This window comes from Erpetoichthys calabaricus, chromosome 5, assembly GCF_900747795.2.
Source record: "Erpetoichthys calabaricus chromosome 5, fErpCal1.3, whole genome shotgun sequence".
Taxonomy (NCBI): domain Eukaryota; kingdom Metazoa; phylum Chordata; class Cladistia; order Polypteriformes; family Polypteridae; genus Erpetoichthys; species Erpetoichthys calabaricus.
This window is the reverse complement of record NC_041398.2, coordinates 113,786,895-113,800,053: the sequence shown is the minus strand read 5'-3', so window position 1 is coordinate 113,800,053 and position 13,159 is coordinate 113,786,895. Positions and strand designations below refer to the sequence as shown.

Here is a 13,159-nt window from a genome sequence, read left to right as displayed (position 1 = left end):
CATGCTTTTTATTTTTGTGTTTTGTTTCTCTTGATGCCTTCATCTTCATTTCACTTTGATGTGCCAATAGTCTCTATCTGTGAGTAGCTACAATAAATCCTAAGAATGCAGGCAGTTAGTGTTCTAGTAAAACCTAGCGTAATCCACCATGTCAACCCGTCATTAGCCATCAGTTGCAGATCCTGCCGCCTGTGTTTTTAAGATGAAAATACTCCTTTGTGCAATTGCATGTGTGTTTTTCTATGTAACTGTGTGTATGACTCTCTTATGTGATGTTTATTCTGTGAAGAGAGCAGGTTCTTTTCCAAAGAATCACCATTTCAGTCATTTTTCCTATGAACTGTGGTCCTTTTATCCTTAAATTTCTGTACATGTACATGGATAACGGATGTGTCCCGTTTTGTATTAAAGGGGATCTGAAATTTTTTAGCTGTAGCTGGACCTTATTAGACGTGGGATTTGATGAGCTTCAGTACTCACATTTGTTTTCTCACAATTTGACCATATATTAAAGTTACATTATAATTTTGTAATGTACCAGATTTGAAAATTATTTTACCCATGAATAGACGGTAGGTGCCCAGCTCCAGTTATGAAGGAATCTACGCATCCGTTCAATTCAACATTGCCTTATTCCAGTCCTCAAATGCCACAGAGCCAAATTGGTTTCCTGCATGTTAATGTGTGTCCTCTGTGTTTAAGATGAGAAGTTCACCCATTTTGACATCTGTGCTCAGTATAACACTTACATGGGTCAGTGTTGAAACTCCAAACTGAATTTTAATGTATGAAATCGGACGTGAGGCCTGTATGGGGCATCTCATGTCCCCAAACCCTTAACAAAATTTTACCAACACAGTTTCATTACAAACACAACTAAAGCCCAGTCCTTTCTCCTCCTCTCCCAGTGCTGACTCTCTGTGAGAGTGGAGGTGGCTCCTTTCTGCAGTCTCACTGGACTGCAACTCCCAGCATGCCCCACGCCTTATGAATGGGCACACCAGCACAGGAATGCTGCCAGCCAGCGTGTTGGGGAAGCAAGCATTCTTTAGGGGTTTTCTTCCCTGTCCATCCACTATCCTGTCCTCCCTGCCAGGTAAGGGGACAGGGCTCATCCTGACCATGATGCCAGACTGTCCCAGCTATTCCTCACAGATGTTATGCAATTTGGAAGTTGTGTGAACACCATATTATATATAGTATTTAGCAAAGCTATGTGGGATACTGCAGTGTACCTGTTTTGACTAAATACAGATACAGATAATGCTGCAACACTCAAGAGACGTGCATTATGTCAGACTGGTTATTGCTGCTGCCTATGAGTCGAAACATAAACTATTATATGGTAAACTTATTAGTAAGTCAAGAAAGTTCACATTAAAACAATGAAAGAAATCACGGTACAGTACTGGTAGCATAATCACTTTGTATACAAGAGATGTGAGATACATGTGTTGTGTGTGAGAAGCTGTTACGTTCATTACTTTTGGTTATGTCTGCTACATTCTATTCTCTCATTAGGATTTCTGAACTCTATTATAACCTTAAGAGACCATGGATATATATGTGATTGGACATTGCCCAAACAAATATTATGCGGCACATAGCTGTATAGGATTAGAGCACACATCTGTCTGTTATTGCAAGCTAAGGCAGAACATAACTGCTGAAGAAACAGAATTGCAAAATTCAAATAATCAGCAAAATATAGCTTGATGAAAGGGGTGTCATAACTCCAGCCTTGGTGCCCACTGCGAGCAGACAAGCAAACGAGCAAACAAGAAATGTATCTTTACCATGAGAAAATAGTACTGAGAATCTCTGATAAAATGTATTATTTCCAGTCTTCTTTTGTTGTCACAATATGGAAGGCACATTTTAACTCGAAACCATTGCTACTTCAAAGTGGATGTATTTGGTACATTTAAGACTTTTTTCACAATGGGACCCCAGTACCCATTAGCTCCATTATAAAACACAACAGCAAGCCAGTTATTTCTTAAAATGTTTAAAATATGCTTTACTTTAGAAAGCAGTTTCAAGTGGCAATTTAATATGTACCGTGATTGTGAAGAAAAAAACGGGAGTGGTCTCCCCTAGACTTTCTCGTATACTCAGATATGGGGATGGATATTTGAGGAGTAAACCGCAAGACAATGGTTACATTTTTATATTATGTACATTAAAGAACCATTAATTTGAACAATTATTATAAAAGTAAAGTTGAATAAATCGGACTCTGCAGCTGCATGAATAAAAGGTAAAGTGGCACTTCTGGTTAATGAACATAGCCCAAACATTGATAGAAATCTATGTTTTGTACCTAATACTTGTATGTAAAATTTTATTGACCTAAGTAAAAGCGTACTCAAGTTATCGTACACACACACACAGACATAATTCCAAAAATGGTATTTTCGGACTCAGGGAGGTCTAAAATGTCAAGATTCATCAAAATCTCAAAATGGAATTTTTGGAGGATTCCAGTACTTTCCCTATACTTCGTGTACGAGAAAGTCAGGCAGGTCTAAAACATCGAGATTCATCAAAATCTCGAAATTGAATCTCTGATGATTACAATACTTTCCCTATACATCGTTTACGAGAAAGAAAAAAAAAAAAACTTACTCAGCATGTGGTATTGACACAGGCCTAAGTGTTGCAGTTGAAATAGTTGGAGTATAAGCAGCCCATATGTCATGACAGTTCAACGTTTGGTTTAACGGTGGAACAGTATATGGCCTGCAGATTAGACTGAGTTACGTGAATGGCAGGTAATTGAGATCTCAGATGGAACTGAAATGGGACACTGGAATTACTATTACTATTTAATGTGGTAAATTTCTGAAGACAGTAGTCTTGAAATACCCAGGGTTTACAAATTTGAATGAATCTATTAATGGTTTAAAATCACAATGAAGATCATGTGACCTTCGTGGACTGGATTTCAACTGCCTGTTTTGAAGATTCTGCTAATAGGTTGCATGTTTCAGATGAACACACTGTATTTGGTTTCTGTTTGTATTTGTTTTATTTTCCCCTAACTGTGACTACATACAATCCAATTGGCATTGAAGAAAAAGGATTATTATTCAGCAATGTTTGTTTAAAACAGGTTTGATTATTTTAAACAAGAGGTTACTTCATGGTTTCTTAATTTTAAGAAAGCCAAGATAAGATTTTTTCAACTGAGGAGTTTAATTCCTTTTATTAGATCATAAATCTTTCCAATTTAATATTTTAGCAATTTAATACAGTCATGAAATATAGGTAAATGCAGATTAGGATAATAATTACAAACTTTCCCATATTTTTAGGATGCAAAGTACTTGTTTCGGTTGTATATGGCTTTGAAGCAGTACCGAGCAGCTGCAAGGACGGCCATTATAATCGCACGGGAGGAGCAATCCGCAGGTAATACGGGGGTCTCCTGAAATATTAACATTTCACATTTTCCTAAAATTATGATAGTGTTTCCTGAGTGCAATATGCTGCCAGGTATTTTTTGTTTCTTTATTTAGTTCTTAATAAAGAATAAAGATTACTTTATCCGTTGCACAGTGATTTATATTTTATCCTTTTGTATTTCGACCTGCTTTTTTATCTGTATGATATAAAATGCTGTATGATATAAAGATTGAAAGACTGCATGTACTTTGTACAGCATGATAAACAAATCACTAACTGGATGTCTTAATGTTTTGGTTTTTTTTTTCACTAAGGCAACTATCGAAATGCCCATGATGTTCTGTTTAGTATGTATTCAGAACTGCAAACGCAAAAGATTAAGATTCCAGCTGAGATGGCTACCAATTTAATGATCCTTCACAGCTACATACTGGTCAAGGTAACTGTCATTAAATGAGATGGAAGTTACAAAGAATATTTTTCTGAAATCTCAGGTAGCTTTTAAAGACTGATGTAATATTTACAGTATATTTTCTTACTATACAAATAATGTTCATATTTAATACTACTTTTATGTATAAACACCTAATCCTCAGCTTTTGTTAATAATTGTATTGATTTTTACAATTGTTCTCATTTTTATAACAGATACATGTGAAGCGAGGTGACCATCTGAAGGGGGCACGCATGTTAATCAGAGTTTCTAACAACATCAGCAAATTTCCGTCACGTAAGTAAACATTGGAAAAAATGGCACTAGAGAACCTTTTAATCTGAATTGGTTATAAATTTCATGAATTTCCTTATTAAACCCACATTTTTAATATTATGATGATATCAGTATGCAGGCAGTCCCAATTGATATCTATAGATCATATTCATTATTTCTATGTCTTTGGTTGATGGATACCCTTAGAGTTAGACTTTATCAGGCATTTAAATAAAAGGCTCGCATACATTATGCAACATAATTGAGAGAGGGTTTGAACTAGTACTGGGTGATAGACTGGTTGATCCGGTAAACCCTTTAAGTACGGATTTTAAGAAAGCCATTTTACCAGTGTGGTAAAAATTATAGGAAAACCTGCCAAAACATTTAAACATACAACACAAAGCTTGGCTGCAAAAAAAAACATGGAATGCAATTTTGTGTTGGCATATTAGTGTCTTAAAGTGTCTTTGTGTATAGACTTGTGTGTGAACTGTGTGCAACATGTGAACCTACCCCTTCAGGAGAATTACCCAGAGTGTTGTGCACTTCAACCTGATTAGTGAGCCAATGCACATGGCAGGCAGTAACCTGATTCAAGTGTTTAAAATTTAGAAAGGATTCATTATGGTGGATCCCAGTTACTACTTTAAAATAAAATGCAACACGGACAGTGAGACATAGTTGGAAACTTGTGAGGGGCAAGTTGTTAAAAAGTTTTTCTTCACAAAAAGGACCACAGACACATGGAATAAATCATCAAGTACTGTGGTGGGGAGGTAGGACTTTGGTGATCTTCAAATCTCAACTTGATGTTATGTTGGTGAAAAGGATGGATAAGCTTGTTGGGCTGAATAGTCTGTTCTCATCATCACACTTTTTCTAATGTTCCAATGTGTTTGCATTGATAAATTTAAGTAAGTAAGTAGGGCCAAGGCCATTTAAATCCTTAAATGTAAAAAAAACAGATTTGAAATCAGCCTTAGGCTTAACTGGAACCCAGTGTAATGACTTAAGGGGTTATAATATGTATAATTTCTAGTTATAATAATAATTCTTCCAGCAACATTTTGGTGTAACTGGAGGCTACTAACAGACCAACTTTGACAATCTGTGAATAATGCATTGCAGATCCACTAGAAATAAAATTATATTTTGAAACTGTCTTACTTTTCTTATGTTTTTAACTTGGGGAAAAACAGATTTTAGATAGTATTAAATTGTGTGTTTTAAAAGACAGACAAGTGTTAAAGATAATGCCTAAGTTGTGTGCCAGTTCAGTGCAACTAATATTTACGCATACTGAGTTAAAAGATGACAAGACTTTGTTGCTGTCTTTATCTTTCACAGCAGTTAATAACATTTCTGTTTTTTTTCTGTTTTCAAAGACAAGTAGTTATCGCTTTTCCATTCTTATATCTTGCTGATCCAATTAATCCAATTAATTAGGGACACTAAAAGAGAAACATCATTTGGCCTGAAGGAAAGCAGTAGCTGAGTATCAGCTGCATTCAAGTTTAAACAGATATATTTTCTATCTTGCAACAGGTGCTATATTGGCACCGACCCGACACAGACTTACAACGGAGGCATGTTAAAATAAACCAAAATGATTTTTATTTTCTTCACCAGTGGGCCACGTCTTCCAAGTGTCCCACAGGCAGTACACAGTCCCAAAACACACAAGTGAACACACAAGCACCAACACTCTTCCTTTCCTCCACTCCTCACAGCAGCTTTGTCCTCCTCCTCCTCCTCCTCCTCCCGACTCAGGCTCTCGGAGTGGTGGTTGCTGGCCCCTTTTATAATTCACCCGGAAGTGCTCCAGGTGCTTGATCGCCGAGTTCCGGCTGCACTTCTGGTTGTGGCAAAAACACTGCCCACAAGGGTTCAGGAGTCCCTGCTGCAGCACCCAATGGCGGTGCCTGCAGGACCCAACAGGGCTGCACCCAACTCCAATTCCCATGGTGCCCTGCGGGAGACCAAGACACCGCTCCAACTCATGGGGGCTGCCATGGCTGTTCCCCCTGAACATTCACTGAAGGGGCATCCCGGCTAGGCATGGGCCCCGGCTGTCCGCCACAATCTATAAATATTTTGAATATTAGGGCCCGGCTGTGATTTTTTTTTTTCAATGGTAGCCTAATAACCATCACTTTTAATGCATTAGGAACTGTGTCAGTCTAGTGATAAGGTTAGGAATGGGTGCTGCCAGGACGTTGACTGAGCGTTTCACTAGTTTTTATCGAGATCTGGTCGAAGGAAAAAAGTTGTACGTTTAATTTTAGAAACTGAAGCTATGACTTCCTGCTCTGTCATAAAGGTGACATGGGGTTTGACATTTTAATGCCACATTACAGTGGCATGACCGTGAAATCAGGGATCTTACATTGTCAATTTTATTATTAAAGAAATTTAAAAATGTGTGCTGATTATGTTTGGCAGTAAGTAATGCACAAGGATTGTTTTTGTTCTCATCTTATAGTCTGGAAACGTATTCAAAAGGGGCCATCTTGTTATACCTTTTAGCATGCAATTCATCCTGTATCCTTGTTGCTCTCTGTCTACACTCGACTTTTGGGCACTCTAAATTATGAGCGTGAGTGCTCTCATTACACCAGGGTGAGATTCTATGTGCCCTTACCACTTTTGTCACTTTAGATGCTTTCTAAAAGACACAACAGTGCTGGAAATACTGTTCAGTTATACTTTATCAGACATTGTAACAAATACTGTTTCAAATTTCCACTTAATGGAACCCCATTTCAGAGGCTGAAATCTCCCAGAGGTGCACTTCCACAAGTCTAGTGTTTATTTGCATAAATATTGTCATGGCTTTTTAAAGTTCAGTTAGCTTGTACATCTCATTATGACTCTCGCAAGTTATCATTCCATTAGTAAGCAGTAAAAATTGGAGTCTCGCTTAAGGACTACATTCACGTTGTTAAAAATAACAAACAGAGAGAACTTTGTAGTCAGCATCACACTCCACCACTTATTCTTTCTTTCACTAATCTACCATGTCCACTTTCAATCATTATACGTATTGTTCACTGACCTCCAGCAATCCTGTGCTGGCAGAGGAGTTGGATGAAAATCTGTCACCACTGTCACAACCATCTGCCTTAGCGGTTTTTGCACACCATCCATCTCTGCTACACTTGTTGAGTTATCAATAAACAGGTGAATTCTGCTTTTTTCTTTCTTCCTGTGGATTCTCTGTACTCTCTTACATAACACCCAGAGTGTGTGAAGCCAGGGCAATAACACCTAAAAAATATAAAGGTTTGTTGGAATTTGTGGAAATTAATTTGTAATAACCACTGATTTGAGATATTTTGTAAACTAGTGCAAAATTGTCTTTAAATGGTTCCTTATTTCATCCTCACACATATGTTGCTGTAATTCCACTGTGGAGTAACACTTTTTCTTGTTGTAGATGTAAACCATACGCTAGATGACTATTGTTGTATTGTTTTATGCTCTGTAAGTGACTGTTATCAGTAGATTTTATTCCCATACTCATTTTGCAGATATTGTTCCAATCCTAACATCTGCTGTAATTGAGTGTCACCGAGCTGGTTTAAAGAATTCAGCATTCAGCTTTGCAGCCATGTTGATGCGCCCTGAGTACAGGAACAAAATAGACCTCAAGTACAAGAAGAAGATTGAAGCAATGGTTCGGTGAGGATGTAGCTTTGCACTTCTGCAGGCCAAGTTCAACTCATTCTAATTCCTCTTTGTAAAGTTAGCTTGAGATTACTGTGTGTGCTTAACAATGAATGCATTAAAGACGTGAGTTTATATTTAGGCTCAAAGGTGCAGACTTTAATTGAAACTAATATTGTTGCAAATAAACTCCAAAAGCTGTGTGAAGCTGTAAAGCCTGTTTGTTTGTAATCTTCAACTATCCTGTTTTGGAATCTGGTGCCTGGATGTTGTCTGTTTACAGTTTGCATGTTCTACCCGTACTTGAGTTGGTTTTCTTCTGAGACTGCCAGTTTTCCTCACACATCCCCAGCTACATGCAGGGTAGGTTAATTGGCCCCATAGGTGCAGTGGTTGTGTGCACGAGTGAGCCTTTAGGTGGACTGGCACCCTTTCCAGGGTTGTGATTCCTGGCTCAACCCCATGGCCCTCACTTGGATTAAGTGAGTCTGAAAATGATATGCTTTGATATGAACATACGGTCAGTTTCAAGTACTAGTGCATTCTACCTACTAAATACAGAGGTACTCACACTTTTCTTTTTCTTTTCCTGTAGGCGTCCTGACACAGCAGAGTTGGAGGAGGAAACAACACCATGTCCATACTGCGGCTTCAAGCTACCAGAGACTGAACTTCTCTGTCCAGGCTGCAAAAACAATCTGCCTTACTGCATTGCAACAGTAAGTCTGAATTCAGACGGCATCAGTTTATCAGTTTAATTCAAAGCATTTTTATCATGAGACTTTGTATAAAACACTTTCTTGCATGTATAGTCTGCTTTTCATGATATCAACCTAATTTATGTTTAATCGACTATTTAAAATGTTTATATTTCTTTAGGTAGGATAGCATGTTGGCACAGTGAGTAGCACAGTGATTTGGATTCAAATTACGAGGCCACTCATTGTCTGAGTGGGGTTTGCCCATTCTCTCTATGTCTGCAAAGACATTCTTACCGGTATTCCCAGGTTTTCCTCCCACAGTCCCTAATATGTGCAGCTCTACATTAATCCTATCCAGGGTTATTTTTTACCTTGTACTTATTGTTGCCAGAATAGGCTCCAGCCTCCCGCGACCCTAAACAGCATCAAGTGGGTTTGAATGTACATACATTTCTTATGTATTATTTTTGAGTCAATTTCATGAAGCATAATAATTCATATTCAAATACAAGCAATGATCATGCAATACATAATCTCTCAGAAAAACATCATCTTGTCTAGCTGCTTTTTGTCCTACCCTGATAACCTGTGTCGTCTTTATTTCATTCTCTAACTGATATTGTATTTTTTCTTTTTCGTCTGAACAATTCTGGTATCTTTTTTTTTCTAGTTCTATTACTAGATGTTGTCAATTCATTGCTTAATATACCTTATAACTGTGTATTCAGTTCGGGTCAATTTATTCTCATTAGATGCATTTCCACATAGACCCCAGCACATTTTATTATTAGAAATGTAATATGAAAGGAAGAAATGTAACATAAACGTCAAACATAATAGTGAAAAATAAAATCATGTTTTTTTTTATATATATATATATATATATATATATATATATATATATATATATATATATAAATAAATATTCATAAATGCTAATATATTTATTTTAAAATATACATATTATGCATCCATAATAGAGCGAGTGCCACTAGAAAAGAAAAAGCTGGAATACATACAAGCAGTGGCAAATCAAAACATAGTACAGTCAATCAGAAAGCAATATGTTCAATTCTGCGTATGCTACAATAACAGCATGTTTAGTCTTGATTTAAATGCTGAAGCCAAGTGAGCTTCTCTGATATTGCCAAGTATAGTTGACCGCTTAGGTGCCCTTTGACTAAAGGCTCCGCTTTCTATGCTGGTTGTTATTTTTCCTCTCAAAGCTAAAGCAACGTCACATTACATGACTTCTAGTCACAGGGGATGTCAAACTGGACAGCTGCAGTTGCTGATATCTTTGCCTGAGGATGTTAAATTACACAACCGGTTATTGCAGGATTTGACATTGTCACATGACTCCGTGATGAGTTTCCAGCACATTTCCATATTTCCGAAGCATCCAGAGGTCGCCGTTTTTTCTGACAGCCCTGCCTGACAGTGGAGATGCCATGTGAATGCTTTCCAGGATTTGGCCCTTTCTTTTTTTTTTCCCATTCTGGTGTGGTACGTAAAACATGGCACATCAGGCAGATATGCTACCTTTTTGTTTACGAGATCCCGTTACAAACATTGTGCTTCCAGCTGAGAGCTCACTGGTTGTCAGCTTTTGCGCATGTAGTGCCTGCCCCTACAATTTAAGACAAATTCAAACCTGTTTGATTTTGTCAGGGATAGTCACAGACTGGTTGGACGCTGGACATGTCAGACTACAAGACCAGTGGTCACAGGAGTTTGCCGCAACTGTCCCCGAATCGCTAAGGTTATGTAAATGAAGTCTGCAACTGAACATCAATGGTAAAGTTGTGTAATGTGTCACAGCCTTAAGAAGGCCTGCATCTTCAGATCACAATGTGCACCCTGGCCTGTTGGCATTAATTAGTGCTGTAAACTAAGCTGCAAGCTATACCATTTATGAGTTTATATACAGTAGGCGATCGTGGATATTTAATTGGTTCTAAACCTAATTGGGAGACAGTAAAAATATTTAAGAACTGGATTTACTGTATATCATTATGTGTAGCTTGCTGCTATGCTTTTAATTATTAAGTGAATGTTTGGATCAGTCTTAAAATCCTGCTGTTTAAAAAACTAACTTAAATTTGTAAGCTAGAGAGAGCAGGCTTCACAGAAATGTTTAAATCTTTGTCAGACATAACACATACATTCAAGTGTACTCAGCCAAACTGGATTTTAAGCCATTCTGAATGAAGGACGTTTTAGGGTTGTTTCACTCCTCACACAACTACCATTTCTTTAATTATCAGCCTTACTCAACCTCACATCAGTACAGCAGATGATTCATCATGTCACAGAAGAATATGATTGAAAAATATTATTTTTCTGAATCCTAATGGTAGCATATTTACAGAGAAAAGAGAATTGATCCTGCACTGAAATATAGTACCTTCTTTATCACGCACCCTCTTAATACTGCAAGAGCCTGAATAAAATAAAGACAGAAACAGTAACTGACTGGGGGAGGATACTAAGTAGTTACAGCAGTTAGTAATTCTATTATACAGTATACCCATCTTATTAATGCATCATTTAGAATTAGATTATTAAAAATGGTCACCAGAAGGAGCTTCCCAAACTCCGCCAAACTCTCCATCTCTCATCCTTACATGGCGAGGCTTGCCGTGATCTCAGAGTCCCCAAGTCAGAAGTGATTTGTTAAGAGTTTCCTTTGGATCAGCTGAGCAAGCTGGCATCTATAGCATTGGCGAGGGTGTCATATGCAGGTGTCATGTGATTTTTTTTTTTTTTTTTTTGACTAGGATGCTCTGCCCCCTGCTCACTTCGCTCGCCAATCCCCTACACGCTAGTCATTTCCTGAATCTGCCGCTTGCGATGAATCGTGCTCTGCATTTGGATAAACACGAATATCAACTCTGTCTTTGATATCTCCGTCTTTTGAAACTATTATCGCTGACAGTTCGTTACATGTTGGTTTATTATATATGCGAGCATGATCTTTCGGATTCATATAGAAATCCAAGAAAACTTCTTTGTCTGTGTTTTTCAGATAAATTTTCGTGTAAAGTGCGATGCTTTTGGACGTATGGATTTGTATCCATTATTGGCTGTAGAATTTCTAATACGTCCAATCGTTTAACTCTTTCGATTCAATGTTGCATTGCTTCTCCGTGATCATAAATATAAACCTGACTAAATTGTGGTTTCTTTGAAATTAAACTTTTAGTAGCTTTAATTATTACGGGACCACAGATTCTCATAGTATATGGTCCTGAATCGTGTAAATCTACGTTTTGAGCATTGAATGATGCGAATGCGAACAGATTATTGTACATTCATATATTTTGCCTGTAGTGTTTGCGGATTTCACTTTCACCAAAAAACAAATCTTTTATTTCTCGCGGATACACCTCTTCATTGGGAAGAAACACTACTTTTCCTCGATGGCAACACGAATTAGACGATCTACTAGTCTCCGACTTAAACTTTAAAGCCGACCAATATCTACATACTTCTGTCATATCATCCATCCATCCATCCATCCATTATCCATCCTGCTATATCCTAACTACAGGGTCACAGGGGTCTGCTGGAGCCAATCCCAGCCAACACAGGACGCAAGGCAGGAAACAAACCCCGGGCAGAGTGACAGCCCACCACAGTCTATCATATCACCTAAGTTCATATATTCACTCTTTTCACTGTTCTGTTATTTCACGGAGTAATAATTTCTGTTTGTTAGCGCTAATGCGATCTTTACTATCAGTTTTTTGAGACTTTAGAATTTTAGTACTTTCATAATCTCAAACCTGCTCTGCATGTGCATCGTGCCAACGTTTTTGAACTTCTTTAGAATGTTCTACTTTGTCTTCTACTCTTTGTCTTTTATTTCCACCCCCGCAAAAATTTATAAGAGCTGAGAGCACAGGAACCGTGTCTAACAATAGCATTCGTACAAATGAGAGGTGAGTGGACTCTGGGCGTAGTTAAATCTCTTGGCACAATGTCTTGTCTCGCGGGACTTGAAATTATCTCTCTGAAAAAGTCTCGTCTTGTCCAAGGATATTTTTATATAATAGAGATATACTTTATTAATCCCGAAGGAGAAGCTTCTCATTTTGCATGACCTTTGGAGATCAGGGCACAGGGTCAGCCATTGTACAACCCCCCAGGTTAAAGGCCTTGCTCAAGTGCCCAGCACGGTGGGGCCCCTTCTGGCAGCAACAGGATTTGAACCAGGAACCTTCCAAATACCAGTGCAGATCCTTCGCCACAGAGCCACAATTCTGCCCTATATGAGGTATCATGAGGGCATTTTGATGGTTCCTGAGGTTATCATATGCAGGTATCATGTTACACCAGGTAGACATTCAGAATTATAACATTTCCAAATATTTTTTTATCTAAGAGCAATTGCCTTACAATTGAATGGGAAAAATATTTAATTCATCTAAGCAAAACATTTTTATGTATAAAAAAAATGTAATAGTAGGATTCGTTTACTGATTTGGAAACATGCATTGTTGTGTGCCTTTAAACTATAATTCTAACTTATAGGTCTTTTGTAAATAAATCCTCTCAGAAGGATTTTGTCGTAATTTTTTTTTTATTCTTTAAAAATGCTTCACGTTAGTTTGTGCGAGAGACCATCAAACTGACTCTTTTCCACATGCTGACTTGACGCCACATAACA

The 13,159-nt window shown here is 37.7% G+C and overlaps 1 protein-coding gene across 1 annotated transcript in view; it reads left to right on the top strand.

Moving 5' to 3' along the window:
• Positions 1-13,159, top strand: part of wdr19 (WD repeat domain 19) — an 89,973-nt gene that overhangs the window by 69,890 nt on the left and 6,924 nt on the right. The window contains exons 30-34 of the mRNA XM_028801973.2: positions 3,318-3,414; positions 3,723-3,847; positions 4,057-4,138; positions 7,651-7,801; positions 8,382-8,505. Coding sequence (XP_028657806.1) covers positions 3,318-3,414; positions 3,723-3,847; positions 4,057-4,138; positions 7,651-7,801; positions 8,382-8,505 — 579 coding nt within the window. The remainder of the gene's footprint in view (positions 1-3,317; positions 3,415-3,722; positions 3,848-4,056; positions 4,139-7,650; positions 7,802-8,381; positions 8,506-13,159) is intronic.